Source organism: Neolamprologus multifasciatus, chromosome 16 (assembly GCF_963576455.1).
Source record: "Neolamprologus multifasciatus chromosome 16, fNeoMul1.2, whole genome shotgun sequence".
NCBI lineage: Eukaryota > Metazoa > Chordata > Actinopteri > Cichliformes > Cichlidae > Neolamprologus > Neolamprologus multifasciatus.
The window spans coordinates 2,469,737-2,497,467 of NC_140454.1; the positions used below are offsets into that span (position 1 = coordinate 2,469,737).

The window sequence follows — 27,731 nt, forward strand, 5'->3', positions numbered from 1 at the left end:
AAACGATACAAAAGTAATAGTCTATAATTAATTTATCTGCTGTATCTGCTGTTTCACAGGTAGTTGCTTACATTATATAATATATTGTGTTCAGTATACGTCACTACAATGTGATTTCGGAAATGTATAAATATACAAACAACAGGCTCTTCCGCGGAAATCTCTTGTCGTCAGTAAGCAACGTTTGGGGAACTCTATAGTATTCAATGAGAGGACCCTGCATGTCAATTCTCGATGCAAGGGGGATACCCTGTGCGTCGATAAGTGAAGCAGAGGGAGCCTGACCATGCGTCACACATTTGACGAGTTGGGAGTGAGAACGTGTTGGAGGAGGAGGAGGTTGGTTGGGGTGTGCAGCTGCCTGGATTAAAATAAAGCATTATATTGGTAATAGCATCTCTAGTTTAACAGTTAAAACATTAAAACTATGAGGAAAAGACAAAAGCATCATATAAAAAGAAACTTCACACATTTGCCTTCTGACGTAACTCATTCTCTGATATTTTTTCCCTCTGCGAATAAGTCAAATGCAGGATTTGACATAGTTGTAAACATACTGAAAGAAAACTGCCACCAGTGGGCAAGAGGGAGGAGCAATGTGAGCAAAGAAAATAAATCAGGTACAGAACAAAGAGCTTCAGGCAGCAAGCTGGAAACTCCTTTTTCTAATGATGAAAACCTTTGAAGAAACTGAACTCTGCTTTCCTCAACTCCTCAACTCCTCCTGCAGGAAGACCATGCGTCCTTATACATTTTCTATACTTATTTATATTACCCTGTCCTCTATTTCTTTGCTCACTGTGACTCTTAATCTGCTGGTCATCATCTCCATCTCACATTTCAAGTAATAATTTTGTTAGACATATGCAGACAGTAAGATTTTATGGCTAAAAGATGAAAATGATATGATATCCTATCTGAGTGAGTCTGAGCGAAATGCTTTTTCCTTTTATCTGTATAAAATTGTACTTGTTGCTACAAATAATAATAATAATAACTGTGTCGCTGTCTTTTGTCTTCAGGAAGCTGCACACCCCCACCAATCTCCTCCTCCTCTCTTTGGCTGTCTCTGATTGCCTGGTGGGTCTCCTGATCTTATTTCAAATTATGATTATAGATGGTTGCTGGTTTCTTGGTGAATTCATGTGTAGTATGTATTTTCTCTTGGACTACATTATTACCTCTGCGTCAATAGGAACCATGGTTCTCATATCAATTGACCGTTATGTGGCTATTTGTTACCCTCTCCATTACTCTACCAAAGTCACCCCAAAAAGAACAAAAGCATGTGTTTATCTGTGTTGGATTTGTTCTTCAGTCTTCCAATGTCTGATGCTAAAAGACAACCTGGTGCAACCTGGCAGGTATAATTCCTGCTATGGGGAGTGTGTGGTTGTTGTTGGCCATGCTTTTGGAGTTGCTGATCTATTGCTGTCCTTTATTGGTCCTGTCATTGTGATTGTAGTTCTTTATCTAAACGTATTTGTTGTGGCTATGACTCAAGCTCGTGCCCTGCGGTCACATATTGCAGCTCTGACACACAAGGGGTCAGTAAGTACAAATGTTAAGAAGTCTGAAATGAAAGCAGTAAGCACCATCAGTGTTGTTATCATTGTGTTTCTGATATGTCTCTGCCCATATTACTGTGTCACACTCTCAGGTCAAGATGGCATGCTCAGTGCTTCATCTGTTGCATTTGTAATGTGTTTGTTCTATTTAAACTCCTGTCTAAACCCTCTAATCTATGCTTTATTTTACCCCTGGTTCAGAAAATCTGTTAAACAAATTGTTACACTTAGAATATTGAAGTCTGGCTCCTGTGACACCAATATCATGTAAACAGAATGAAAGCACTGATATACAAACAAAATGTTCACCAACTAAAAAATTCAAACATACGCTTGGTGTAACCTACAAGTAAAGAAATGAAACACAAATCGGGGAGAAATGTACTGGACATGTATGTTCATTCCTGTTACACATTCAGGAACACAAATCACAGAACAAGAATTTAAACTAGAAATACCATTTTGTTATGTACACATATTCCACTGCTTACTAAGGCAACTATCTTAAAAGCCAACTACATGGCATCAGCTCAGTGCATTTGGGCATGTGGAGATGGTAAATGGCCTGTATTTATATAGCACTTTACTAGTCCCTAAGAACCCAAAGTGCTTTACACATCCAGTCATCCACACACACATTCACACAATGGTGATGGCAGCTACATGTAGCCACAGCCACCCTGGGCGCACTGACAGAGGCGAGGCTGCCGGAGGCGCCACCGGGCCCTCTGACCACCACCAGTAGGCAACGGGTGAAGTGTCTTGCCCAAGAACACAACAACCGAGACTGTCCAAGCCGGGGCTCGAACCGGCAACCTTCCGATTACAAGGCAAACTCCCAACTCTTGAGCCACGATCGCCACGAAGATGACCTGCTAAAGTTAAAACTGAGCACCAGAACAGCTAAGGAAGGGGAAACGTGTTACCCTGAATTTGGTTATAGGTGCCAGACAGGCTGGTGGTCTGCATGGATTTTTTCCAGACAGCTGTCTCTAGGTTTTTATAGGAAATGTCTAAACAAAAAAAGAAGAAAAGAAAAGAATTCAATACCCAGTGACTTCTGAATGTACACATGATCATTGTTATTATTAGAGTAAGCTGAAATATGTATCTTTAAATCTTCTCACACTTCTGGTACAATAATGGATAAAAACATAGAGAAAAGAAGTCATCTTTATAGCCTCAGGATGTATTGTGCAAACCTTTAACTAGGAATTACTTCTGGCCTATGTCGCTCAACACATCGCTCCACTCCACATCAGGTGGCTGTAACTCAGGAAGTAGAACAGATAGTCTACTCATCAGAAGGTTCGATGTTTGATCTCAGGCTGCCCCAGTCTGCATGCCAAATATCACTGGGCAAGATATACTGAACCCCCAGTTGCTGACTTTATGGTAGTATGAATTTGTGTGAATGTTAGATAGTAATGACACAATTCTTTTGTCCTCAGGCTTGTCAGAGAAGACGCAAACTCAGTGTATTCAAAATATATGCTTTTTTCAACAAAACCTGATTGCAAATGTGCACAACGCGAAGCAAATCCAATGCATTACTGACAGGATGTGTGTGATATACGCTACACCCCCACTCCTCACGTCTGGCTTCCACAACCATAATGATTTTACTTAATGATTATCAATTTAATTCAATTCAATTCAGTTCAATTCAATTTCGTTATTGTCCCACAAGGGGAAATTAGTTTAGCAGCAGGATAAAAATAAACAGAACAATAATATAAAATAATAATGACAATAATAGTGATAGAAAGTCCAAGGACGGTTATTTGCCATTAAGGAGACAAAATGCAGTAGGGAGAAAAGTAACCTGGAGTCTTTTAGTCTTCCTCACAGGTACTCTAAAACGGCAACCGGAAGGCAACAACTCAAACTATAAAGTAAAAATTCGCCTGTGGGACGGGTCACATTATATGGGACTCCTAAAGTCCTTTTAATTTAAACGGGTTTTACACTTTATGACCAGCAGGCATCAACCTGCAGTTCTTAGCAAACATCTCTTGCTCTGCACTATTCTAGAATGGTTTGAGGGTCCTCAGTTCTCAGGTTATAAACCTAGACCTCCAGACACCGCTGGTCAGACGCTGCATCCAGACGCTGCATCCAGACGCCGGGGGCAACCCCAGGACAAACTCGGCACGTTAGACATCAACTTGCAAAAAAACCCAAACCAAAACAAAAAAAGTATCTTGCTCTAAAGTCCAGACACTGGAAGAATTTTGCACGAATGTAATTTAACTTGCCAACTAGCCAACAGATAATTTAGAGTTCATCCAAATTTCACCCTGTTTTGGATCCGGCTCCAATTATTGACTCGATTCTTTTTTCCTCAGGCAGGAGAAGACGCAAACTCAGTGTATTCAAAATATATGCTTTATTCAACAAAACCTGATTGCAAATGTGCACAACGGAATGGAGATGTGCACCGCACAAAACCTCCTGCAAATCTAATGCATTACCGACAGGATGTGTGTGATATACCCTACACCCTCACTCCTCACGTCTGGTTTCCACCACCCGAAGGTTGTCTCCTGTTGTTATTGTCATGGTCCCTGTGCCCCCCCGGCCAGCCCAGTGTGGCCACAAGTGTTTGTTGTTTTTCTCTCTCTCTTTCTCCTACCTGTCTGCCTGGGCGGAGCTCTGATTGGGCTCCCGCCCTTGGCCCACGCACCTGCAGCTGATCTCGAGTGAATTGCAGTTGATCTCTGGCTCTTCTTAAGGCTGGGGCTCTGAGCTATTCGTCGCTGGAATATTGAGTAACCCTCGTCAGTATTGCCTGGCTTCATTGTGAATCAGTTGTTCCCGTGCTTGCCGCCGACTTACCCTCGTCTATGTTTATAGGTTTATCTGGACCCCGTGAGTGTGAGTGGGTTGCTCGTGTGAGGAGTGTTTGGACAAGGAGCGGAGCAAGTGTGAGGAAGTGTGTTTCCCCGGCCTATTGATCCCTGGGACCCTGGTGTCCCACCCCCCCTTCACGTGTACATAGCGCACCGGAGTGATTAATAAAGTGTTGTTGAACCGTGCTACCTCTGTCTGTGTCCGTCCACCACCGTGACAGTTATCCTCTAGCAGCACAAACATAGGTAACACTCTCTGGAAAGTCTGCACTAAAATATCCTGTTTATCACAGTTTACAGTTTTTCTCAGTTGCTTTGGTGCATTTCTCACAACAGAATTAAACTTTGAACCACTACTAAGGCTCTTCTCAAAACAATTAGTGCAAACTGCAAAACATGGTGGATAACTTGCAAAAGTGAGTCACTTCATCAAAAAGAAAAGTCAGTTGTTCAAAATAAGTAGTCAATGCTTCAAAAGCATTACAGGGTTCGGTGCTAGGACCAATTCTGTTTACATTATACATGCTTCCCCTAGGCAGCATCATTAGAAGACATAGCATACATTTTCACTGCTATGCAGATGACACCCAGCTCTATCTGTCCATGAAGCCAGATAACACACACCAATTAGTTAAACTGCAGGAATGTCTTAAAGACATAAAGACTTGGATGGCCACTAACTTTCTGCTTCTTAACTCAGATAAAACTGAGGTCATTGTACTCGGCGCTGAAAAGCTTAGAAATATGGTATCTAACCAGATTCTTACTCTGGATGGCATTACCTTGGCCTCCAGTAACACTGTGAGGAACCTTGGAGTCATTTTTGACCAGGATATGTCCTTCAACGCACATATTAAACAAATATGTAAGACTGCGTTCTTCCATTTGCGCAACATCTCTAAAATTAGAAATATCCTGTCTCAGAGTGACGCTGAAAAACTAGTTCATGCATTTATTACTTCCAGGCTGGACTACTGCAATTCATTATTATCAGGATGTCCAAAAAACTCACTGAAAAGCCTTCAGTTAATCCAAAATGCTGCAGCAAGAGTACTGACAGGGACTAGAAGGAGAGAGCATATTTCTCCTGTTTTGGCTTCCCTTCATTGGCTTCCTGTTAAATCCAGAATTGAATTCAAAATCCTGCTCCTCACATACAAGGTCTTAAATAATCATGCCCCATCTTATCTTAATGACCTTGTAGTACCATATCACCCTATTAGAGCACTTCGCTCCTGCTCTGCAGGCCTACTTGTTGTTCCTAGAGTATTTAAAAGTAGAATGGGAGGGAGAGCCTTCAGTTTTCAGGCCCCTCTTCTGTGGAACCAGCTTCCAGTTTGGATTCAGGAGACAGACACTATCTCTACTTTTAAGATTAGGCTTAAAACCTTCCTTTTTGCTAAAGCATATAGTTAGGGCTGGACCAGGTGACCCTGAATCCTCCCTTAGTTATGCTGCAATAGATGTAGGCTGCCGGGGGATTCCCATGATGCATTGAGTTTTTCCTTTCCAGTCACCTTTCTCACTCACTATGTATTAACAGACCTCTCTGTATTGAATCGTATCTGTTATTAATCTCTGTCTCTCTTCCACAGCATGTCTTTATCCTGTCTTCCTTCTCTCACCCCAACCGGTCGCAGCAGATGGCCGCCCCTCCCTGAGCCTGGTTCTGCCGGAGGTTTCTTCCTGTTAAAAGGGAGTTTTTCCTTCCCACTGTCGCCAAAGTGCTTGCTCATAGGGGGTCATATGATTGTTGGGTTTTTCTCTGTATCTATGAAGCGCCTTGAGGCGACATTTGTTGTGATTTGGCGCTATATAAATAAAATTGAATTGAATTGAATTGAATTGAATTGAATTGAATTGAAAAAGCAAGTCCCTTAATCAAAACAGATAATATATTCATCAAAAGCAAGTACTTATATTAATCAAAGTGTCAGGGCTGTCACAATTACAAGTCATAACACCAGCACCCTTGGTCACAAAATCAAATGGTTTGAACATGTTCTCATTGTGACGGATTTCTTTGTAGGTGCTTCCCAATGACATGTCAAGTCTGGACAGCATGCATGGCATGTTGAAAACCATAAATTGTAAAGGAAAATCAAGACACTTCATATGCACTCTTGATAATATTCAATTGAAACTGTTCACAGCATTGCGCAACTGGGGAAATACAGTAAATCAAACATTTTACAGCAAACACAAACTCACTTAGACAGTAAACCTTACTGCAGTAGTTATGAAATAAAACAAAACAACTGAAAAACAGACTGCTGCATATCAATCATTGATATCTAGACGCTCCCGTCTGTCTGCCCACATATTTGCATCAACATCACAGCGAATGTCAGCTCTATCGATGCATCGGGGAAAGTATCTTCTGGAGTGTTGAATCCACCCTCTGCAGGACTCTGCTGTGATGTCATCACAAGCTGCATCCATAGCTGCTAGCAGGGTCATTTGGGTATGTGGATGCCTGTCATATACCTTCCACCTCCAGGAAGAGAAAAACTCCTCAATTGGATTTAGGAATGGAGTGTAAGGAGGAAGAAACTCCATAAGCATCCTGTCGGCCATCAATCGGTGGCCGTGTTACAAGACGCACTCGACGACGCAGACTGGGACATGTTCAGAAACAGCTCCGACGATGATGTCAACGTGTTTACGGAAGCAGTTGTGGGATTCATCGGGAAACTAGCAGATGATACCGTGGAGACAAAGACTATCACAACGTTTCCCAACCAGAAGCCGTGGGTGGATAAAACCATCCGCGACACTCTGAGATCCCGCACCACTGCCTACAACACGAGACTCACGACGGGGGACATGGACCCGTACAAAGCCGCATCATATAACGTGCGGAAGGCGGTGAAAGAGGCGAAGCAGCGCTACGGGAGGAAACTAGAGTCACAACTCCAACAGAGTGACTCTAGGAGCCTGTGGCGGGGACTAAGGACAATAACGGATTATAAAGCACCAACAACCGGTATGACGAACACGGCCGTGACTCTGGCAGATGAGCTGAACACTTTCTATGCTCGCTTCGAGGCTGCAGCTAAGGACTCCAACGATGCTAGTGCTAGCGGCGCTAACGGCTGCAGACAGGAAGATACTGCCAGCACCGGAAACGTGCTCGTCATCTCCGAGCATGAAGTAAGGAGAGCCTTCAAGAGAGTGAACACCAGGAAAGCAGCAGGACCAGATGGCATCCCAGGTCGTATCCTCAGAGACTGCGCATACCAGCTAGCTCCTGTGTTCACTAAGATATTCAACATCTCTTTATCTCAGTCGGTGATCCCCACATGCTTCAAAGAGTCCATCATTGTTCCTGTCCCAAAGAAACCCCACCCTGCTTCTCTCAATGACTATCGCCCTGTAGCCCTCACCTCAGTAGTGATGAAGTGCTTTGAACGCCTGGTCAGAGACTTCATCATTTCTTCACTACCAGACACACTGGACCCACTACAGTTCGCTTACCATCCAAATCGTTCCACAGACGATGCCATCTCTCACCTCCTCCACACATCACTTACTCACTTGGACACTAGAAGGGGGAATTATATTAAAATGCTCTTCATAGACTACAGCTCTGCATTTAATACTATAATTCCCTCCACACTCACCACCAAGCTGGAGCATCTGGGACTCAGCTCATCTATGTGTCAGTGGATCTCCAACTTCCTAACTGGCAGACCACAGGCAGTAAGGATGGGCGGACATGTCTCAGCCTCCACCACTCTCAGCACTGGAGCCCCCCAGGGGTGTGTTCTGAGCCCCCTGCTGTACTCTTTGTACACATATGACTGTGTGGCCACTACCAGCTCCACCACCATCATCAGGTTTGCTGACGACACCGTCATGGTGGGCCTGATCTCTGACAACAACGAGGCGGCCTACCTGAAGGAGATTAGGAATCTGGAGAACTGGTGCCAGAGGAACAACCTCCTTCTAAACATCAGTAAGACAAAGGAGTTGATAGTGGACTTCAGCACTAAGCAGGAGAGGAACTACCAGACCCCCGTCATCAACGAGTGCCCAGTGGAGAGAGTGGACAGCTTCAAATACCTCGGAGTTCACATCACGCAGGACCTGTCATGGTCCTGTCACATCAACACCGTGGTGAAAAAGGCCTGTCAGCGTCTCTACCACCTCAGACGCTTGAGAGACTTCCGACTGCCCCCCAAGGTGCTCAGGAACTTTTACTCCTGCACCATAGAGAGCATCCTGACGGGAAACATCTTAACCTGGTTCGGGAATGGTAAATGGTAAATGGACTGGTTCTTATATAGCGCTTTTCTACTCTGTCCGAGCACTCAAAGCGCTTTATACAGCAAATTCATTCACCCAATCACACCCATTCACACAAGCACTTCTAAGTTTTTAAGTGCTGAGTATCTAACATTCGTACACATTCACACTCCGATGGATGCATCGGAGAGCAACATGGGGTTAGTATCTTGCCCAAGGATATTTGGCATGCAGACTGGAGACCGGGGATCGAACCACCGACCTTCTGGTTAGTGGCTGATCCGCTCTGCCACCTGAGCTACAGCCACCCCAACAGCACCATGCAGGACAGACGAGCTCTACAGAGGGTTGTGCGATCAGCTGAGCGCACCATCCGCTCCGAGCTCCCTGACCTGCACTCAATCTACAGCAGGCGGTGCTGGACCAAGGCCAGGAAGATCGTGAAGGACCTCAGCCACCCCAACAACGGACTGTTCTCTCTGTTGAGGTCAGGAAAGCGATTCCGCTCCCTGAAGACCAACACAGAGAGACTGAGGAGGAGCTTCTTCCCGCAGGCGATACGGTCTCTCAATCACACCACCACACAGTACTGACCCACACATATAGTTCTTACACACACACTGGACATTCTGGACATTGTTTTCACTTCATCACTTAAACCACTTTAAGCATATTTGCACTGCACAAGACACTATATAATGTGGATTGCACAACACTGGACATTATATTCCTCATTTCCAGTTAATATTTGTACAGCTGCTGTTATTGTGTGTATATATATATTTATATTTATATTTCTTCATACATTCTTATATATTTCTATACTGTGTATTTTGCTGTACAGTTATTTTATTTTCAACTTTAATTTATATATTTTATCTATTCTTCCCAGTTAAATTTACCCTTTACCCTTCATTCTAATTTGTGTTGTACAGTTATCTCATTCTTAACTTAATTTTTATATTTTATTTTATTTTATTCCTTCCTGGTTAAATTTACTCTTTTTTATTTTCATATTTATTTCCTATCTTATTCATAGCCTTCTCTTTTTTTTTTTTTTTTTTTTTTCTTTTCTTTAGGTCACGAGCAGTTGTCCAAGCATTTCACTACATATCGTACTGTGTATGACTGTGTATGTGACAAATAAAAATTTGAATTTGAATTTGAATTTGAAATGGACTGGTTCTTATATAGCGCTTTTCTACTCTTTCTGAGCACTCAAAGCGCTGTACACAACTTGTACATTCACCCATTCACACCCATTCACACAAGCACATTTTTCTAAGTGCTATCTACGTAACATTCACACACACATTCATACTCCGATGGATGCATCGGAGAGCAATTTGGGGTTAGTATCTTGCCCAAGGATATTTGGCATGCAGACTGGGGAAGCCAGGGATCGAACCACCAACCTTCCGATCAGTAGATGACCTGCTCTACCACCTGAGCTACAGCCACCCCAAAGTCGTGTGCTGCAAACCACTGCCTGACTACAGCAGAGTGATGGAAGCTAACATTATCCCAAACCACTACATACATTGTCCGATTGGTTCACCAAGGTTCACCTGAGAAAAGTAATTTATGGAGATTTTCATGGAAACTCCTTAAAAATAGGGTTTTCAAAATGGGTGTACAAATTGTTTGACAAGATGTTCAACAATTTTGAGTGCACTGACACAAGCAATGAAATGAAGACTATTAGTTGTAAGGACAATGACTATTCAGCCGGTACAAGTATAAATAATTGTGACATTCATGATAAAAGCAAGGAGATAGTGATGAATAGCAAGTCAAAAGTGACCATTCTTTAGATATTTGTACTTACTCAACTGCTTCGTGTCCAAAGGCATTTGCCATTGGACGAAATGAACATGTAACCGCCACAAGGTTGTGCCAAAACGACTACATGTTGTGGAGGTTGAACTAACTATTGTGCAAAGTTTAATTCTGTTGTGAGAAATGCACCAAAGCAACTGAGAAAAATTGTAATGTTGCCAAGCAGTCTAATGACCTAGAGCACAGAATATAAACCCTCAAAACTGGCCTTTAACATTACACTTTAATATTACACTAAAATTGAAGAAGCTTCTCGGATGAGAGGTGAAACGTCTTCAAGCAACTTAAAGAAGTCCAGAGACTTTTCTTTCCAAGCACCTTGGAGTGCGATGACCTGCAATACTGAGAACCTTCACAGATATTACACTTTAATATATACTTTAATATATACTTAGCAAGCTACGGTTGTAGCCACAGCTGCCCTGGGGCAGACTGACAGAAGCGAGGCTGCCATATCCCACAATCGGCCCCTCTGGCCAACACCAGTAGGCAAGTAGGCAGTAGGTAAAGTGTCTTGCCCAGGGACACAATGACCAGGACAGAGAGCCCGGAGATCGAACCGGCGACCTTCCAATTACAGATACGCTTCCCAGATACGCTACCTGTACCACGGTTAGCGGTACCTGTAGATAGGTAGGTCGGTCACCAGGTCATCTACTAATAGAAAAGTTGGTGGCTTGATCCTTTGTTGCTACAGTCTACAAGATACTGAACCCCAAGTTGCTCTCTTGTGTTCACTGGATTATGCAAGTTCATTTTAAATAGAAAGCACTTAAAAAATGCTTTTATGACTGGCTGTGAAAGAGTGAATAAAACATGTTGTATACAACCAATCGAACGCTCAAGTACAGTAGAAAAGCGCTATATAAAGCCAAAGTCAAATTTATTTATACAGCACATTTAAAACAACAACTGTCGACTGAAGTGCTGTACATTTAAAACAATCAAAAGAGAAAAAAACATAAGAAGACATGACAAAATTTAAGAAAAGAAGCATAAAATGAGAAAGTCTGAGTAATAAAAAAGACAAACGTAGTACAAACTCATTCTGATTTAAAAGCCAAGGAATTAAAGTGGGTTTTCAAACGGGTTGTGAAAGTGTTTAATGTTGGGGAGGTCCTGATTTGAAGGAGCAGTCACAGCAAAGGTCCGATTTCCTCTGTGCTTGAATCTGGACCTCAGGACAGCCAGGAGCAATTGATCTGCAGACCTCATTGATCATGCAAGAGTGTTTCCATTCAAAAGAGCAGAAAGGTATGAGGGTGCTAATCTGCGCAACACCTTAAAAATGAATAACAAAAGCTTAAAATCAATTGGAAAACTAACTGGCAGCCAGTGTAAGGATGCCAATATGGGGGATATGTGGTGTCACTTGTGTGTGCCAGTTAGTAACCATGCTGCAGCATTTTGGACCAGCTGCAGTTGACTATGATGACAGACTGACACCTGAGTAAAGACTATAACAAAAATTGAGGCGAGATAAAATGAAGGCATGGATAGCTCTCTCAAAGTCTCTGAAACAGAGGAATTGCTTCACTTTTGCAAGTAGTTGAAGATGAAAGAAACTGGACTTGATTACAGCATTAATCTGTTTATCAAATGTTAGGTTACTGTCAAAAATCACTCCTAAGTTCTTCACAAAGGTGTTGTTTTTATAAATTTCTAAAGGGCCAAAGTCGTAGTGGTCACAGGGACCAAACACAATGACCTCTGTTTTCTGTTGACTTGAGTTAAGAAAGTTTAAAGCCATCCATGTCTTACCATTCTCCAAACCAGGGGTGGTCCTGGCCTGTAGGGTGCCCTGGGTGAACCCTCCCTCTCCTCCTCTTCTTTTCTCTTTTTTTCTAAACTGAGGACTGGCTTTGAACTTTTCATGTCCATCTTCCATCAGTAATTTTTCACTCCAGTTTCAACACCCAACCCCACAACATAAACTAATAACCTAACAAACCACTGCACTTTGTATAGGAATTTTTTCCGGGATTTCACACAACCCAGGAAAAATAATTAGTACATAACGGGCTTGGAATGACAATATTATGAATGAAATGTGTCCTATTTGGAAGCAGCCCGCCCCCTCCCCTTTTGACAGGTTTTGTGAGACTTCCGCACAGCAGCAGCAGGCGCGCCAAGGGCCCTCGGCGCACTTTTCACGTTAAGTGTGTGTTAGAATATAGAAAACACATCGGTGCAAATTATAAGTCTGTATCATAATGTCTTCAGTTTTTGTGTTTGTAGGGCTGCCAACGTTAACGCCATCATCACGATTAACGCGATTAAAATTTTTTAACGCAGAATGGACTCCAGATGGGTGAAATGCGTTCACAGAAACATTTTAGGGATTTTGAGTCATTCTGCGCTCCAAATGGATTAATTGCCTTAAAATTTTAATTGTGATGATGGCATTAACGTTGACAGCCTTACTTTGTTGGTTTGTTTCCATTTTGTTTTATTTTGTGAGCTGGTTATTAGATGCCGCTCGAGCCAGCCAGAGAATTCCCCACCGTTCTGCCCTCTCCTCCCTGTGCAGCAAGCAGCAGGCGTACCCGACAAACGGAGGGCACCTTTACTCCCCACAAATGGGCGATAGCAAACCGATCGGTGCCCATGCAATCCCCAAAATACCCTGGCATGATGCCACCCTGGGCAACTGCCATGTCGCCCATATCAAAAACCGCCTCTGCTCCAAACAATCTAGTAAAACCCTCAGAGGACTCAAAAATTAATGTTTCAGTGGCAGGTAAATCTGTGAGTCAGTTGTCTGGGTAGAAGTCCACTTACACAGTAAGATTGATCCAAAAAAATAAGAATCCCGCATTTAGGCCGGATCAGGCCTAGATTCACTTCAACTCCAGCTATTTCCCAGCTCATCCCAGCCAGTCATAATGGCTTAATTTTCCCCAGTACAATTTGCATACTTTATTTAAATATGGCTAGTATATAATATTTACAATCTCACAGTCTTTCAAATACCAGTCATAGACGGCTGCTGGTATCTTGGTGAACAGTTGTGTATTCTGTATAATAGTTTCGATTATGTTGTTACTAATGCATCAATAGGAACCATGGTGCTCATATCAGTTGACCGCTATGTGGTTATTTGCGACCCCCTTTATTACCCAAGCAAAGTCACTCCAAAAAGAGTAAGGATTTCTGTTTCATTATGTTGGATGTTTTCTCTCTTCTGTGTCTTTGTGCTGTTGAAAGATAATCTGGGACAACCAGGTAGTTATAATTCCTGCTCTGGTGAGTGTGTGGTTCTTGTTTATTATGTTACTGGAATTGTAGATAATTTATTGTCATTTATTGGTCCTGTCATTGTTATCATAGCTCTGTATCTGAAAGTATTTATGGTGGTTGTTACTCAGGCTCGTTCCATGAGGTCTCGTATTGAAGCTGTCGCTGTGCAGGGTTCTGTAACAGTAACTATTAAGAAATGCTTCAACTGCGACTGTTTTTATAACTCTCTTCTATTTTTAATTCCTGTGTAAACCCTCTGGTTTATGCTTTTTTCTATCCCTGGTTCAGGAGATCTATTAAACTAATAGTAACACTTAAGATACTGAATTCTCGCTTCTGTAAGGCTAATTTACTATAAAAGACTGGAGCAACTTATGAGAAATTTCATGAAACATTAAATAAGCCTACCCAACTTTTGATGTCTATTGCCAGCTTGCTTGTATTTCACATTAAATGCAATTTATTGATGTATTTGAACAAAATTTATACCATAAGCTTAAACCGAGAAAGATGTGTCTGAAAACATGGTACATCTTACCTTATGAAGTGGTAACCCCATACCCTAAGGCTATATAGACTAAGAAAAATCTTTTGAAATACCAAGGCTATGGAGAACAATTTAATATCAAAACAAAAAGAAATTTAGCAACAAGACAGATGATATCTTATACATGTCAACCAGTGTTCCACTTCTGGCCAGTAGATAAGGTTGGATAAGATTGTCAGTCTACAGCAGGGGTAGGCAACCTTTCTGATGATGAGTGCCATCTAAAATTTCCTCAGAAGTCAAAGTGCAATATGATTGCATTAGCAATAAATGTAATAACGCTCCATATTAACAGTTACACACTATATAGAACAACTTTATAGGATTATATTTCTTTGCAGATGTTGGCAGCTATCAGCGAATAGTTATCAGCTATTTTGAAACAAAAAGAAAACACGTTTTATCCATAACAAGAACAGCAAATGAACTGTACAGCAGAAAATACAAATGCTATTTATGGTCTCCTCACAACAATGATAAGAAAAATAAACTGTGCCAATATGGCATGTTCGTTAATACAGAGACACACATGTTAATGTGATCTCTGGTCTCCCACTCAGAGACGCAGGGTCCGAGTGTCCAGAATTCAGACGGCTACCTGAGGACACTCATAAGAGAGAAAATCTGCTCACACAGATATGTAGAGCCAAATATTGTCAATAAGGCCTCTGCAATGCTGATCAAACCAGCTTTCTGGTTTGATCAGAAAAGAAAACATTGGTCCATACACCTGAAAGTCCCGAAAACGCATTGTGAATTCTGTATCGAGTCTACGGATGTATCCGTGTATTTCCACGGTGCTGATGCTGCACTGAGTGGACAGCTCCTGAAGCATTTGACGTGTTGGAATGTTTCTATTGAACCACTAGCAGCAGCAATTAGACAGAATTCAGTACTTAAGGGCATAAAATGCAAGAACGTGTAAAATCAGCCTTTGGATGCGGATGATGTGTTACTTTTTCTCCAAAACTCACAAACCAATATCTCTGGGGTGATTGAATTGATAAGCTCTTTTGCAAGAATATCAGATTACTCAATTAACTGGTCAAAATCTACAGTCCTTCCGATTAATTGCTCCTTCCATAATTGTTCTTCTACACCACTGCAATCGGGAAATATAAAATATTTAGGTATTAATGTTTCTCCCAAGCTTGCAGATCTAACTAAATTAAACCATATCCCACTTTTAAAGAAAGTAGAAGGTGATCTGGCTAGATGGAAATGTCTACCCATATCACTCATGGGAAGGGTTGCTGCTATAAAAATGATGGTCTTACCAAAAATAAATTATTTATTCTCAATGATCCCAACTAAACCACCACAAGACTGGTTCAGATCTCTAGATTCATACATGTCCAAATTCCTTTGGAAAAATAAACCCCCACGTAGAAGCTTAAAAACACTACAACACTACATTTAACTACAGATTTTATCTACTGTTCTGATTTTATCTGTTTTAATTTTATATACTGTTTTGTTTGTTTGTTTGTTAATTAGTTAGTTTGTTTATTTGCTTGTTTTAATCAATTTTAAATCATGCTTTTTATTTGTTTTTGTTTCTAATGTCTCTGTAAAGCACTTTGAATCACCTTGTTGTTGAATTGTGCTATACAAATAAACTTGCCTTGCCTTGCCTACAAAAGACCAAATTTTGCGCTCTCTGTAGAATCAAGTCTGCTCTGTATCCCCTGACAGTGGATCCAAGGCGCAGGCTCTTAGGAACAACTCTGGTTTGTCTGCATCTTAGGTTGAAACGGAGATGGTTCCTATAATCCGCTAGTTTCCTTGATTCCCTTTCATACTCCCGCACCAGTTGAAGGGTGTTCCTCCCAAAATGTACGGCAATATGTCTGTGAAGGTTCTCAGTCATCCAGGTCATCGTAGTCAAAGGAGCTTGCAAAGAAAAGCGTCTGGACTTCTTTAAGTTACTAAAAGACGTTTCACCTCTCATCCGAGAAGCTTCTTCAGTTCTAAGGTCAAATGGTGGAGAGTCCCAGATATAAACCTAGTGGGAGTTTCCCCCCACAGAGGGACAAAAGGACCCCCTGATGATCCTCTAATCGCCTGAGCCAAGGTGTGGAACTGGGTGTGGGTCCCAATCAGCCAGAGTTTCGGGTGAGTTCATTGTGAAACCTGGCCCCACCTTATCATGCGAATTCCTGAGGTCAGATGGCCCAGGGTGTGAGTGGGCGTTAAGGCGTCTGGGAAGGGATCTCAAAACTGGATTATAGATGGCAGAGAGTTGGTGTCGTAAACCACCGCCTCTGTTCAAAGATGGTCGCTCACAGTGGACATAGATGGCTTCTTTCACTCCTCTTTCAAACCATCTGTCCTCTCTGTCCAAAATGTGAACATTGGCATCCTCGAAAGAGTGTCCTTTATCCTTAAGATGCAGATGGACAGCTGAGTCTTGTCCTGTGGAGGTGGCTCTTCTGTGTTGTGCCATGCGCTTGTGAAGTGGCTGTTTGGTCTCTCCAATGTAGAGGTCTGGGCATTTCTCGCTGCACTGTACAGCATACACCACATTGTTAAGTCTGTGTTTTGCCGTTTTGTCTTTCGGGTGAACCAGTTTTTGTCTGAGTGTGTTGCTGGGTCTGAAGTACACCGGGATGTCATGCTTGGAGAAAACCCTCCTGAGTTTCTCTGATACACCGGCTACATAGGGGATGACAATGTTGTTGCGTCTGTCCTTCTTATCCTCCCTCGCTGATGTCTGATCTTCTTTTCTGTGCCTCTTTGCTGACTTTAAGAATGCCCATTTAGGATAGCCGCACGTTTTGAGTGCTTCCTTTACATGTGTGTGTTCCTTCTTTTTCCCTTCAGGCTTAGAGGGAACATGTTCTGCCCGGTGGTGTAGGGTCCTAATTACTCCAAGTTTGTGTTCCAGAGGGTGATGGGAGTCAAACAGGAGGTACTGGTCCGTGTGTGTGGGCTTCCGGTAAACTTCGATGTTGAGGTTGCCATTCTCTTCAATGTGCACAGCGCAGTCCAGGAAAGGCAAACAGTCGTCCTTTGTGTCTTCCCTGGTGAACTTGATGTTTTTATCCACAGCATTGATGTGCGCAGTGAAGGATTCCACTTCTTGTGTCTTGATTTTGACCCAGGTGTCGTCTACATATCTGTACCAGTGGCTGGGTACTCTTCCTTTGAAAGAGCCAAGAGCCTTCCTTTCCACTTCCTCCATGTAAAGGTTGGCTACAATAGGTGACACGGGGGAGCCCATGGCACAGCCATGTTTTTGTCTGTAATAGCCTTCGTTGTATTTGAAATATGTAGTGGTGAGGCAGAGGTCTAACAGTGTGCAAATCTGATCGGGTGTGAAGTTGGTCCTGTCCTCCAAGGAGTTGTCTTCTTGTAGTCGTTTTCTGACAGTCTCCACTGCCTCCGTGGTGGGTATGCACGTGAAGAGAGAGACTACATCAAAGGACACCATGGTTTCATCTGGATCCAGGGTAAGTTTCTGGACCTTGTCAGTGAAGTCGGTGGAGTTCTTGATGTGGTGTGGGGTGTTCCCCATGAGAGGAGCAAGGATGGTAGCAAGGTGTTTTGCAATGTTATAAGTGGCTGAGTTTATGCTACTGACTATGGGTCTGAGTGGGACAGCTTCCTTGTGGATTTTTGGAAGTCCGTAAATGCAGGGTATGGCATCCCCTGGGTAAAGGCGGTGGTAAGTAAGGCGGTCAATGATTTTGTCCTTTTCCAAGTCTTGAAGGCAAGCTATAACTTTCTTTTTGTAGCTGCTTGTGGGGTCTCGCTTTAAGGCTTCGTAGGTATTGTTGTCACTGAGGAGAGTAGTGATCTTTGTATGGTAATCTGTAGTGTTTAGGACCACGGTGCATCTTCCCTTATCCGCTGGTAAAACAGTGATGTTGTGGTCTTTGCTCAGGGAAGCGACGGCCTTCTTTTCCTGTATTGTGAGGTTGGACGGAGGGACTTTGGCACTGGAGAGGGTGGCTGAGACTTTCATCCTGATTTGCTCTGCTTCTGTCTGTGATAATTTATTAATCCGTATGGCAGATTCTGTGGCTGTGATGAGGTCCACTATGGGCAACTGTTGTGGAGAAATGGCAAAATTGAGACCTTTGGCTAATACTCTCTTTTCAGGTTCAGTGAGATTCCTGTCTGAAAAGTTCTTAACCCATTTCTCCTGACTGTCTTCAGGTGTGTTTTCTTCTATGGGTTGTGTAGGTTCAGATTCAGAATGAGGAGTGTGTGTTTTTGAAAGCAAGGTGTGAAATTTCCTGCGTTTTCTTTCTTTTCCTTTCGAGTGTTGGGCCCGCTGAGCCTTGTCCACAAACTTGTAAACCTCTTCTAAGATTGGAGAGGGTAGAAGAGTTTCCAGTTCCTGCAGAGTCTGGCTGATCTTGATCTGGAGGGCATCTATAGTGAAATGGACCTGTCTTATCCTTTCACTTAAAAGGTGATTTTGCGCTCTCTGTAGAATCAAGTCTGCTCTGTATCCCCTGACAGTGGATCCAAGGCGCAGGCTCTTAGGAACAACTCTGGTTTGTCTGCATCTTAGGTTGAAACGGAGATGGTTCCTATAATCCGCTAGTTTCCTCGATTCCCTTTCATACTCCCGCACCAGTTGAAGGGTGTTCCTCCCAAAATGTACGGCAATATGTCTGTGAAGGTTCTCAGTCATCCAGGTCATCGTAGTCAAAGGAGCTTGCAAAGAAAAGCGTCTGGACTTCTTTAAGTTACTAAAAGACGTTTCACCTCTCATCCGAGAAGCTTCTTCAGTTCTAAGGTCAAATGGTGGAGAGTCCCAGATATAAACCTAGTGGGAGTGTCCCCCCACAGAGGGACAAAAGGACCCCCTGATGATCCTCTAATCGCCTGAGCCAAGGTGTGGAACTGGGTGTGGGTCCCAATCAGCCAGAGTTTCGGGTGAGTTCATTGTGAAACCTGGCCCCACCTTATCATGCGAATTCCTGAGGTCAGATGGCCCAGGGTGTGAGTGGGCGTTAAGGCGTCTGGGAAGGGATCTCAAAACTGGATTATAGATGGCAGAGAGTTGGTGTCGTAAACCACCGCCTCTGTTCAAAGATGGTCGCTCACAGTGGACATAGATGGCTTCTTTCACTCCTCTTTCAAACCATCTGTCCTCTCTGTCCAAAATGTGAACATTGGCATCCTCGAAAGAGTGTCCTTTATCCTTAAGATGCAGATGGACAGCTGAGTCTTGTCCTGTGGAGGTGGCTCTTCTGTGTTGTGCCATGCGCTTGTGAAGTGGCTGTTTGGTCTCTCCAATGTAGAGGTCTGGGCATTCCTCGCTGCACTGTACAGCATACACCACATTGTTAAGTCTGTGTTTTGCCGTTTTGTCTTTCGGGTGAACCAGTTTTTGTCTGAGTGTGTTGCTGGGTCTGAAGTACACCGGGATGTCATGCTTGGAGAAAACCCTCCTGAGTTTCTCTGATACACCGGCTACATAGGGGATGACAATGTTGTTGCGTCTGTCCTTCTTATCCTCCCTCGCTGATGTCTGATCTTCTTTTCTGTGCCTCTTTGCTGACTTTAAGAATGCCCATTTAGGATAGCCGCACGTTTTGAGTGCTTCCTTTACATGTGTGTGTTCCTTCTTTTTCCCTTCAGGCTTAGAGGGAACATGTTCTGCCCGGTGGTGTAGGGTCCTAATTACTCCAAGTTTGTGTTCCAGAGGGTGATGGGAGTCAAACAGGAGGTACTGGTCCGTGTGTGTGGGCTTCCGGTAAACTTCGATGTTGAGGTTGCCATTCTCTTCAATGTGCACAGCGCAGTCCAGGAAAGGCAAACAGTCGTCCTTTGTGTCTTCCCTGGTGAACTTGATGTTTTTATCCACAGCATTGATGTGCGCAGTGAAGGATTCCACTTCTTGTGTCTTGATTTTGACCCAGGTGTCGTCTACATATCTGTACCAGTGGCTGGGTACTCTTCCTTTGAAAGAGCCAAGAGCCTTCCTTTCCACTTCCTCCATGTAAAGGTTGGCTACAATAGGTGACACGGGGGAGCCCATGGCACAGCCATGTTTTTGTCTGTAATAGCCTTCGTTGTATTTGAAATATGTAGTGGTGAGGCAGAGGTCTAACAGTGTGCAAATCTGATCGGGTGTGAAGTTGGTCCTGTCCTCCAAGGAGTTGTCTTCTTGTAGTCGTTTTCTGACAGTCTCCACTGCCTCCGTGGTGGGTATGCACGTGAAGAGAGAGACTACATCAAAGGACACCATGGTTTCATCTGGATCCAGGGTAAGTTTCTGGACCTTGTCAGTGAAGTCGGTGGAGTTCTTGATGTGGTGTGGGGTGTTCCCCACGAGAGGAGCAAGGATGGTAGCAAGGTGTTTTGCAATGTTATAAGTGGCTGAGTTTATGCTACTGACTATGGGTCTGAGTGGGACAGCTTCCTTGTGGATTTTTGGAAGTCCGTAAATGCAGGGTATGGCATCCCCTGGGTAAAGGCGGTGGTAAGTAAGGCGGTCAATGATTTTGTCCTTTTCCAAGTCTTGAAGGCAAGCTATAACTTTCTTTTTGTAGCTGCTTGTGGGGTCTCGCTTTAAGGCTTCGTAGGTATTGTTGTCACTGAGGAGAGTAGTGATCTTTGTATGGTAATCTGTAGTGTTTAGGACCACGGTGCATCTTCCCTTATCCGCTGGTAAAACAGTGATGTTGTGGTCTTTGCTCAGGGAAGCGACGGCCTTCTTTTCCTGTATTGTGAGGTTGGACGGAGGGACTTTGGCACTGGAGAGGGTGGCTGAGACTTTCATCCTGATTTGCTCTGCTTCTGTCTGTGATAATTTATTAATCCGTATGGCAGATTCTGTGGCTGTGATGAGGTCCACTATGGGCAACTGTTGTGGAGAAATGGCAAAATTGAGACCTTTGGCTAATACTCTCTTTTCAGGTTCAGTGAGATTCCTGTCTGAAAAGTTCTTAACCCATTTCTCCTGACTGTCTTCAGGTGTGTTTTCTTCTATGGGTTGTGTAGGTTCAGATTCAGAATGAGGAGTGTGTGTTTTTGAAAGCAAGGTGTGAAATTTCCTGCGTTTTCTTTCTTTTCCTTTCGAGTGTTGGGCCCGCTGAGCCTTGTCCACAAACTTGTAAACCTCTTCTAAGATTGGAGAGGGTAGAAGAGTTTCCAGTTCCTGCAGAGTCTGGCTGATCTTGATCTGGAGGGCATCTATAGTGAAATGGACCTGTCTTATCCTTTCACTTAAAAGGTGATTTTGCGCTCTCTGTAGAATCAAGTCTGCTCTGTATCCCCTGACAGTGGATCCAAGGCGCAGGCTCTTAGGAACAACTCTGGTTTGTCTGCATCTTAGGTTGAAACGGAGATGGTTCCTATAATCCGCTAGTTTCCTCGATTCCCTTTCATACTCCCGCACCAGTTGAAGGGTGTTCCTCCCAAAATGTACGGCAATATGTCTGTGAAGGTTCTCAGTCATCCAGGTCATCGTAGTCAAAGGAGCTTGCAAAGAAAAGCGTCTGGACTTCTTTAAGTTACTAAAAGACGTTTCACCTCTCATCCGAGAAGCTTCTTCAGTTCTAAGGTCAAATGGTGGAGAGTCCCAGATATAAACCTAGTGGGAGTGTCCCCCCACAGAGGGACAAAAGGACCCCCTGATGATCCTCTAATCGCCTGAGCCAAGGTGTGGAACTGGGTGTGGGTCCCAATCAGCCAGAGTTTCGGGTGAGTTCATTGTGAAACCTGGCCCCACCTTATCATGCGAATTCCTGAGGTCAGATGGCCCAGGGTGTGAGTGGGCGTTAAGGCGTCTGGGAAGGGATCTCAAAACTGGATTATAGATGGCAGAGAGTTGGTGTCGTAAACCACCGCCTCTGTTCAAAGATGGTCGCTCACAGTGGACATAGATGGCTTCTTTCACTCCTCTTTCAAACCATCTGTCCTCTCTGTCCAAAATGTGAACATTGGCATCCTCGAAAGAGTGTCCTTTATCCTTAAGATGCAGATGGACAGCTGAGTCTTGTCCTGTGGAGGTGGCTCTTCTGTGTTGTGCCATGCGCTTGTGAAGTGGCTGTTTGGTCTCTCCAATGTAGAGGTCTGGGCATTCCTCGCTGCACTGTACAGCATACACCACATTGTTAAGTCTGTGTTTTGCCGTTTTGTCTTTCGGGTGAACCAGTTTTTGTCTGAGTGTGTTGCTGGGTCTGAAGTACACCGGGATGTCATGCTTGGAGAAAACCCTCCTGAGTTTCTCTGATACACCGGCTACATAGGGGATGACAATGTTGTTGCGTCTGTCCTTCTTATCCTCCCTCGCTGATGTCTGATCTTCTTTTCTGTGCCTCTTTGCTGACTTTAAGAATGCCCATTTAGGATAGCCGCACGTTTTGAGTGCTTCCTTTACATGTGTGTGTTCCTTCTTTTTCCCTTCAGGCTTAGAGGGAACATGTTCTGCCCGGTGGTGTAGGGTCCTAATTACTCCAAGTTTGTGTTCCAGAGGGTGATGGGAGTCAAACAGGAGGTACTGGTCCGTGTGTGTGGGCTTCCGGTAAACTTCGATGTTGAGGTTGCCATTCTCTTCAATGTGCACAGCGCAGTCCAGGAAAGGCAAACAGTCGTCCTTTGTGTCTTCCCTGGTGAACTTGATGTTTTTATCCACAGCATTGATGTGCGCAGTGAAGGATTCCACTTCTTGTGTCTTGATTTTGACCCAGGTGTTGTCTACATATCTGTACCAGTGGCTGGGTACTCTTCCTTTGAAAGAGCCAAGAGCCTTCCTTTCCACTTCCTCCATGTAAAGGTTGGCTACAATAGGTGACACGGGGGAGCCCATGGCACAGCCATGTTTTTGTCTGTAATAGCCTTTGTTGTATTTGAAATATGTAGTGGTGAGGCAGAGGTCTAACAGTGTGCAAATCTGATCGGGTGTGAAGTTGGTCCTGTCCTCCAAGGAGTTGTCTTCTTGTAGTCGTTTTCTGACAGTCTCCACTGCCTCCGTGGTGGGTATGCACGTGAAGAGAGAGACTACATCAAAGGACACCATGGTTTCATCTGGATCCAGGGTAAGTTTCTGGACCTTGTCAGTGAAGTCGGTGGAGTTCTTGATGTGGTGTTCCCCACGAGAGGAGCAAGGATGGTAGCAAGGTGTTTTGCAATGTTATAAGTGGCTGAGTTTATGCTACTGACTATGGGTCTGAGTGGGACAGCTTCCTTGTGGATTTTTGGAAGTCCGTAAATGCAGGGTATGGCATCCCCTGGGTAAAGGCGGTGATAAGTAAGGCGGTCAATGATTTTGTCCTTTTCCAGGAATAGGAAGTAATTTTGCAATTACTTCCTATTGCAAAATGGGAAGCGGATTTATCAGTTAACTTAGACCAAAACTTCTGGTCTCAGATTTGCTTAAAAACCTTTCATCTAATTAGAAATCCCAGTCTTCAATTAATTCAATACAAAATACTACATAGAGTGCACCAGGGGCGATTTTAGCCCATTTGAAATGATTCAAAGCACCCCCAAAGATTTCTTACTTTTTTTTGACAATATTTGCTGTTTGTGAGACACACTACTAAAAATATAAAAAGCATACAGTACTTAATTGAGATGGAACATTTTAACAACAAAAGTATAGATAACCTCCCCCCCTCCCAAATGGTTTGTTCCAGCTCTCCCCTGCTCTGGCTCTAGCGCTGTTTCTGCCAGAGCGATGGTGGCTGAGATGCAGCGGAGCGGAGGTGTGAGTGCCTGGCTTAAAACAGGACATATTAACAGCATTTAACCTTCAGTTACTCTTTATATAGTTAGGTAGGAGTCAGACCATGTTTCCTTTTAGCTGAAAAACATTACACCAGGTAACCTGCAGTGTTGAAAACGTGTTTTCCAACGATGTTTGCTACCCTACAATCCATCCTGCTCTGAAGTAAAATCAGCTACATTTGACCACCATTTAAATACAATCTATTTGTGTATGATTGTCAGTCCAAAGAGGGAGAGAGGAAAGAGGGGAACGTGAGGAGAAAGTGAAAGGTCAGGAAGAACCAGGTAAGGATACAGACAGGGAACAGTGACAGGCAGAAACTGTTAAACTGACAAAGAGAAAAACCCTGATTTTACTCACACAATCTGGAAGTTGTGTCCTCCCTATATTAAAGCTGCTGTATAGAATCTGCTAAACAAACTGAGTTGAAACATTTTTGACCCTCTAACAAAATTCCAACATAACATTATCATTGATCGGGGAGATTAAAATTAACGATATATTTTTTATGTGGTTCAGCCACAACTCTACTAAACCTCAGCCAGTAATAGGTCGGCCAACTTTTCAACCATCTAGTTGTCTGTATGACTGCCGCAGTACGTGCACCACTCGCACTGCGTGGAGTAAGGAGCTCTAGAGAGGAGCAGAGTGCTCTGTTTATATTCTAAAGATGTTTTAAGCTTGTTTCAAAGATTCTGTACAGCAGCTTTAAATGTTTTCCAAAAGCACACAGACACTTATCAGTGTTTCTCAAACTTTTTACAGTGTGGACCATCTGAGAAAATGTCAAGCTCTCCAAAGTACCACTATGAGAGCATGAAACTCATAAATCTTACAAGACAAAATTCCAATCTGTTACTAAAATGAAAAGTCACATTAAAAAGTAAAGTAAGCGCATTAAGTCAGAATGAGCAGCCTAAGAACGTGAAAATGTAGCAGGCTGACATTGAAACAAGAAGAAAAGGGAAGACAATGCTTAGGATATTTGAAATATCAATTTAGTATACTTTAAGTATTTTAATTCAAAGTTTTGTACTTTTTTTGATTGAATTGCACATGTTTGAAGTATTTTTATTTTCAAAAAATATTTATGACTTTCCTCCAAGTACCACAATGGGGAGTTAATGTAGCACTGGCAGTTTGAGAATCATGACCTTATGTCATTAGACTTCATTCTGAACTGGACACCTTCATTACATTTTCCTAATTGTCTATATGATATACTGTTTGGTTAATTTCATTAAACAAGGAGGAGAAGAACAGGGAACGAGATGAGGAGAGGCAGACAGAGCAGCATTCCAGTCAGCAATCCAAAGGAGTTCAAGATATAGCTCTTGATTTAGGGGATAAGACTACTGGTCCTAAACAGTTGAAACTGTCCCAGTACCCTCTCACTCAATTTGGAACACAAAAAAGATCCTTCCAAGAAAACTGGTTCAAAAGCTTTAAATGGTTGGAATATTCTTCCCAAAAAAATGCTGCTTTCTGCTTCGCTTGTCGAGTCTTTGGCAAAAGTCTTAGGTATGACACATTAGTGAATGATGGAGTCAGTAACTGGCAAAAAGCACTGAGCAAGTTTCAAAAACATGAAGCCACCCAGTCACACAAGGACAGTGTAGTTTGTTGGAACAGCTACAAAGCAAGTCTGTCACAAGGCAATATTGTTGAACAGATAGAGGCAGCAAGTGCCACTGAAGTAAGTGAAAGAAGGGAGTACCTGGAACGTATTGTGGCAGTGACCTGCTTTTTGGGGAAGCAAGGAATATCATTTCAAGGTCATGACGAAACAGAAGAGAGTGACAATAAAGGGAATTTCCGCGAGTGCATAAAACTTTTGTTTGATCCATTTTTGCAGAGATACACCGTGTTCGTGAGATGAAGGAATCATAAATGTATGCCATTATGGCTGATGAGGCTATGGAAGGACGGAACAGTTGGCACTCTGTGTGAGGTATGTGTCTGTGGAAGGTGTAGTAGAGGTTCCTAGCCCTGACAGAAATGCAAAAGTTTGATGCTGCATCGATAAATACTGCTATTGAGAATCAGCTGCAAGAGAAGGGAATTGAGCGGTTGAAATGTGTGGCACAGACCTATGATGGAGCAGCTGTCATGAGCGGAACAGTTGGAGGTGTGCAAGCCCATTTTCAAAAGAAGCACCCTGAGGCCATATATGTTCATTGCTATGCACATGAGTTAAATCTCATCCTATGTCACACATGCAGAGCTGTTACCGAAACCATAGAGTTCTTTAACATGCTTGAAAGTCTCCATTCCTTCTTTAGTGCTTCTCTTGTAAACCATCATAAGACACTCAGAAGAAATTAGGATTGGAGCAAAGTGAACTTGCGCAGTTGTCAAACACACGCTGGGCATGCCATGTTCGTTCAGTAACGGCTGTGCTTAACAATTTCCCTGCCATCATTGAGCGCCTTTCCTCTATCAACACACCTATTGCAGTTGGATTGAAGGCAAAACTCAGTAAATTCTCCTCAGTGTATTTGCTGATTGTTTTAAAGGATCTACTGTCTGTAACTGAATGTTTACACAGATACCTACAGAAGGAGACCATAGATATTGCCCAGGCACAGACACACAAAGATGCGGTGGTTGAGACACTGAAGCAGAAGTGCAGTGATGCCACTGCTATAGATCTTCATGCAAGAACAAAGGCTATGTGTGTGGCAAACCAGATAGCCGTTTTGAAGCAGTCTTCTGGAGAGAGGCAGAAAAAAAATAGAGAATGAATGGATTTGTTGTTGAGTCAACCTGTGGGGCAGGCAGTGAAGTCTGTGGCTCTTCTGTGTCAGAAGAGCTTAAAAGGAAATTGTTGTTTCCTTGTCTGGACAGAATGATCCCTGAACTTGAGAAGCGTTTTTCTGGTATTAGTCAGGAATTGCTTAATGGGATTCAGGCATGTTGTCCAACCTCAAACCACTTCTTGTCTGAGCGTCATTTGTCAGCCCTGGCACTGCATTACCATATTGAGCTTCAGTCAGAGAAAGTCATGGTTGCCAAAAACCTTTCGAAGCTCAAGAGTGAGGCTGGTGCCATTCCAGATATGTTAACAGTGTATAATCTTCTGGATAATGAGATCTTCCCCACACTGAAAACGGTTATTCAGGTTGCCCTAACAATCCCAGTTAGCAGCTGAAGCTGTGAGAGGTCTTAGTGTCTTGCGTCGGCTCCTGGCTGAGAAGGACCATGGGTCAAGGAAGACTCCAGCACATGGCTGTGATGTCAGTTGAGAAAGAGATGCTTGAGAGAGTTGACTCCAAATTACGATCAGGGTGTACACCTCACCCCTGGCGTCGTTGCCCACCTCTCAATTTTAAATACAAGTAGACATTGAGGGCTAGCAGGAGGGACTATGCGCTTACCTGCTGCTCTCTGGCAGGTAGCTCCATGCCCTCCTGGGTTTTAAATGCACCTTAGAACACACATACATCAACACTACAATGAGCGGGTGGAGGGAGGTTAGGAGTCTTCTCACACCCCCGTTCTCTGCGACCTGCTGGAGCGGGGGGGCTGGGAGGAGGAGTTGGCCGTCCGACTGGGGTCTGGAATGTGGGGCCTCCCTGCTGCTGCGGACTCGTGGCGGTCTGCTTCTCCCCACCGCAGGGACAAGGGTAACACCACCTGGGTCTGGGTGCAGTTTCCCCCACCAGGGGCAGGGGTACCTAGACCCGGGGCTTAGAGTACGCTTGGGGAGTGTGATTGTGTGTACAGTGTCTCTCTATGTCTGT

The 27,731-nt window shown here is 43.5% G+C and overlaps 1 protein-coding gene and 1 pseudogene across 1 annotated transcript; both read left to right on the plus strand.

Moving 5' to 3' along the window:
- The first annotated feature begins 246 nt into the window (after positions 1 to 246).
- LOC146499982 (trace amine-associated receptor 13c-like) lies at positions 247 to 2,128 on the plus strand. Its single transcript, XM_085136182.1, has 2 exons — positions 247 to 844; positions 1,023 to 2,128. Exons 1-2 carry the CDS (start codon positions 669 to 671, stop codon positions 1,837 to 1,839), a joined length of 993 nt encoding a protein of 330 aa, XP_084992308.1. The 5' UTR covers positions 247 to 668; the 3' UTR covers positions 1,840 to 2,128.
- A 23,735-nt stretch (positions 2,129 to 25,863) lies between these two features.
- LOC146499983 (zinc finger MYM-type protein 1-like) lies at positions 25,864 to 27,330 on the plus strand (annotated as a pseudogene).
- The last annotated feature ends 401 nt before the right edge of the window (positions 27,331 to 27,731 follow it).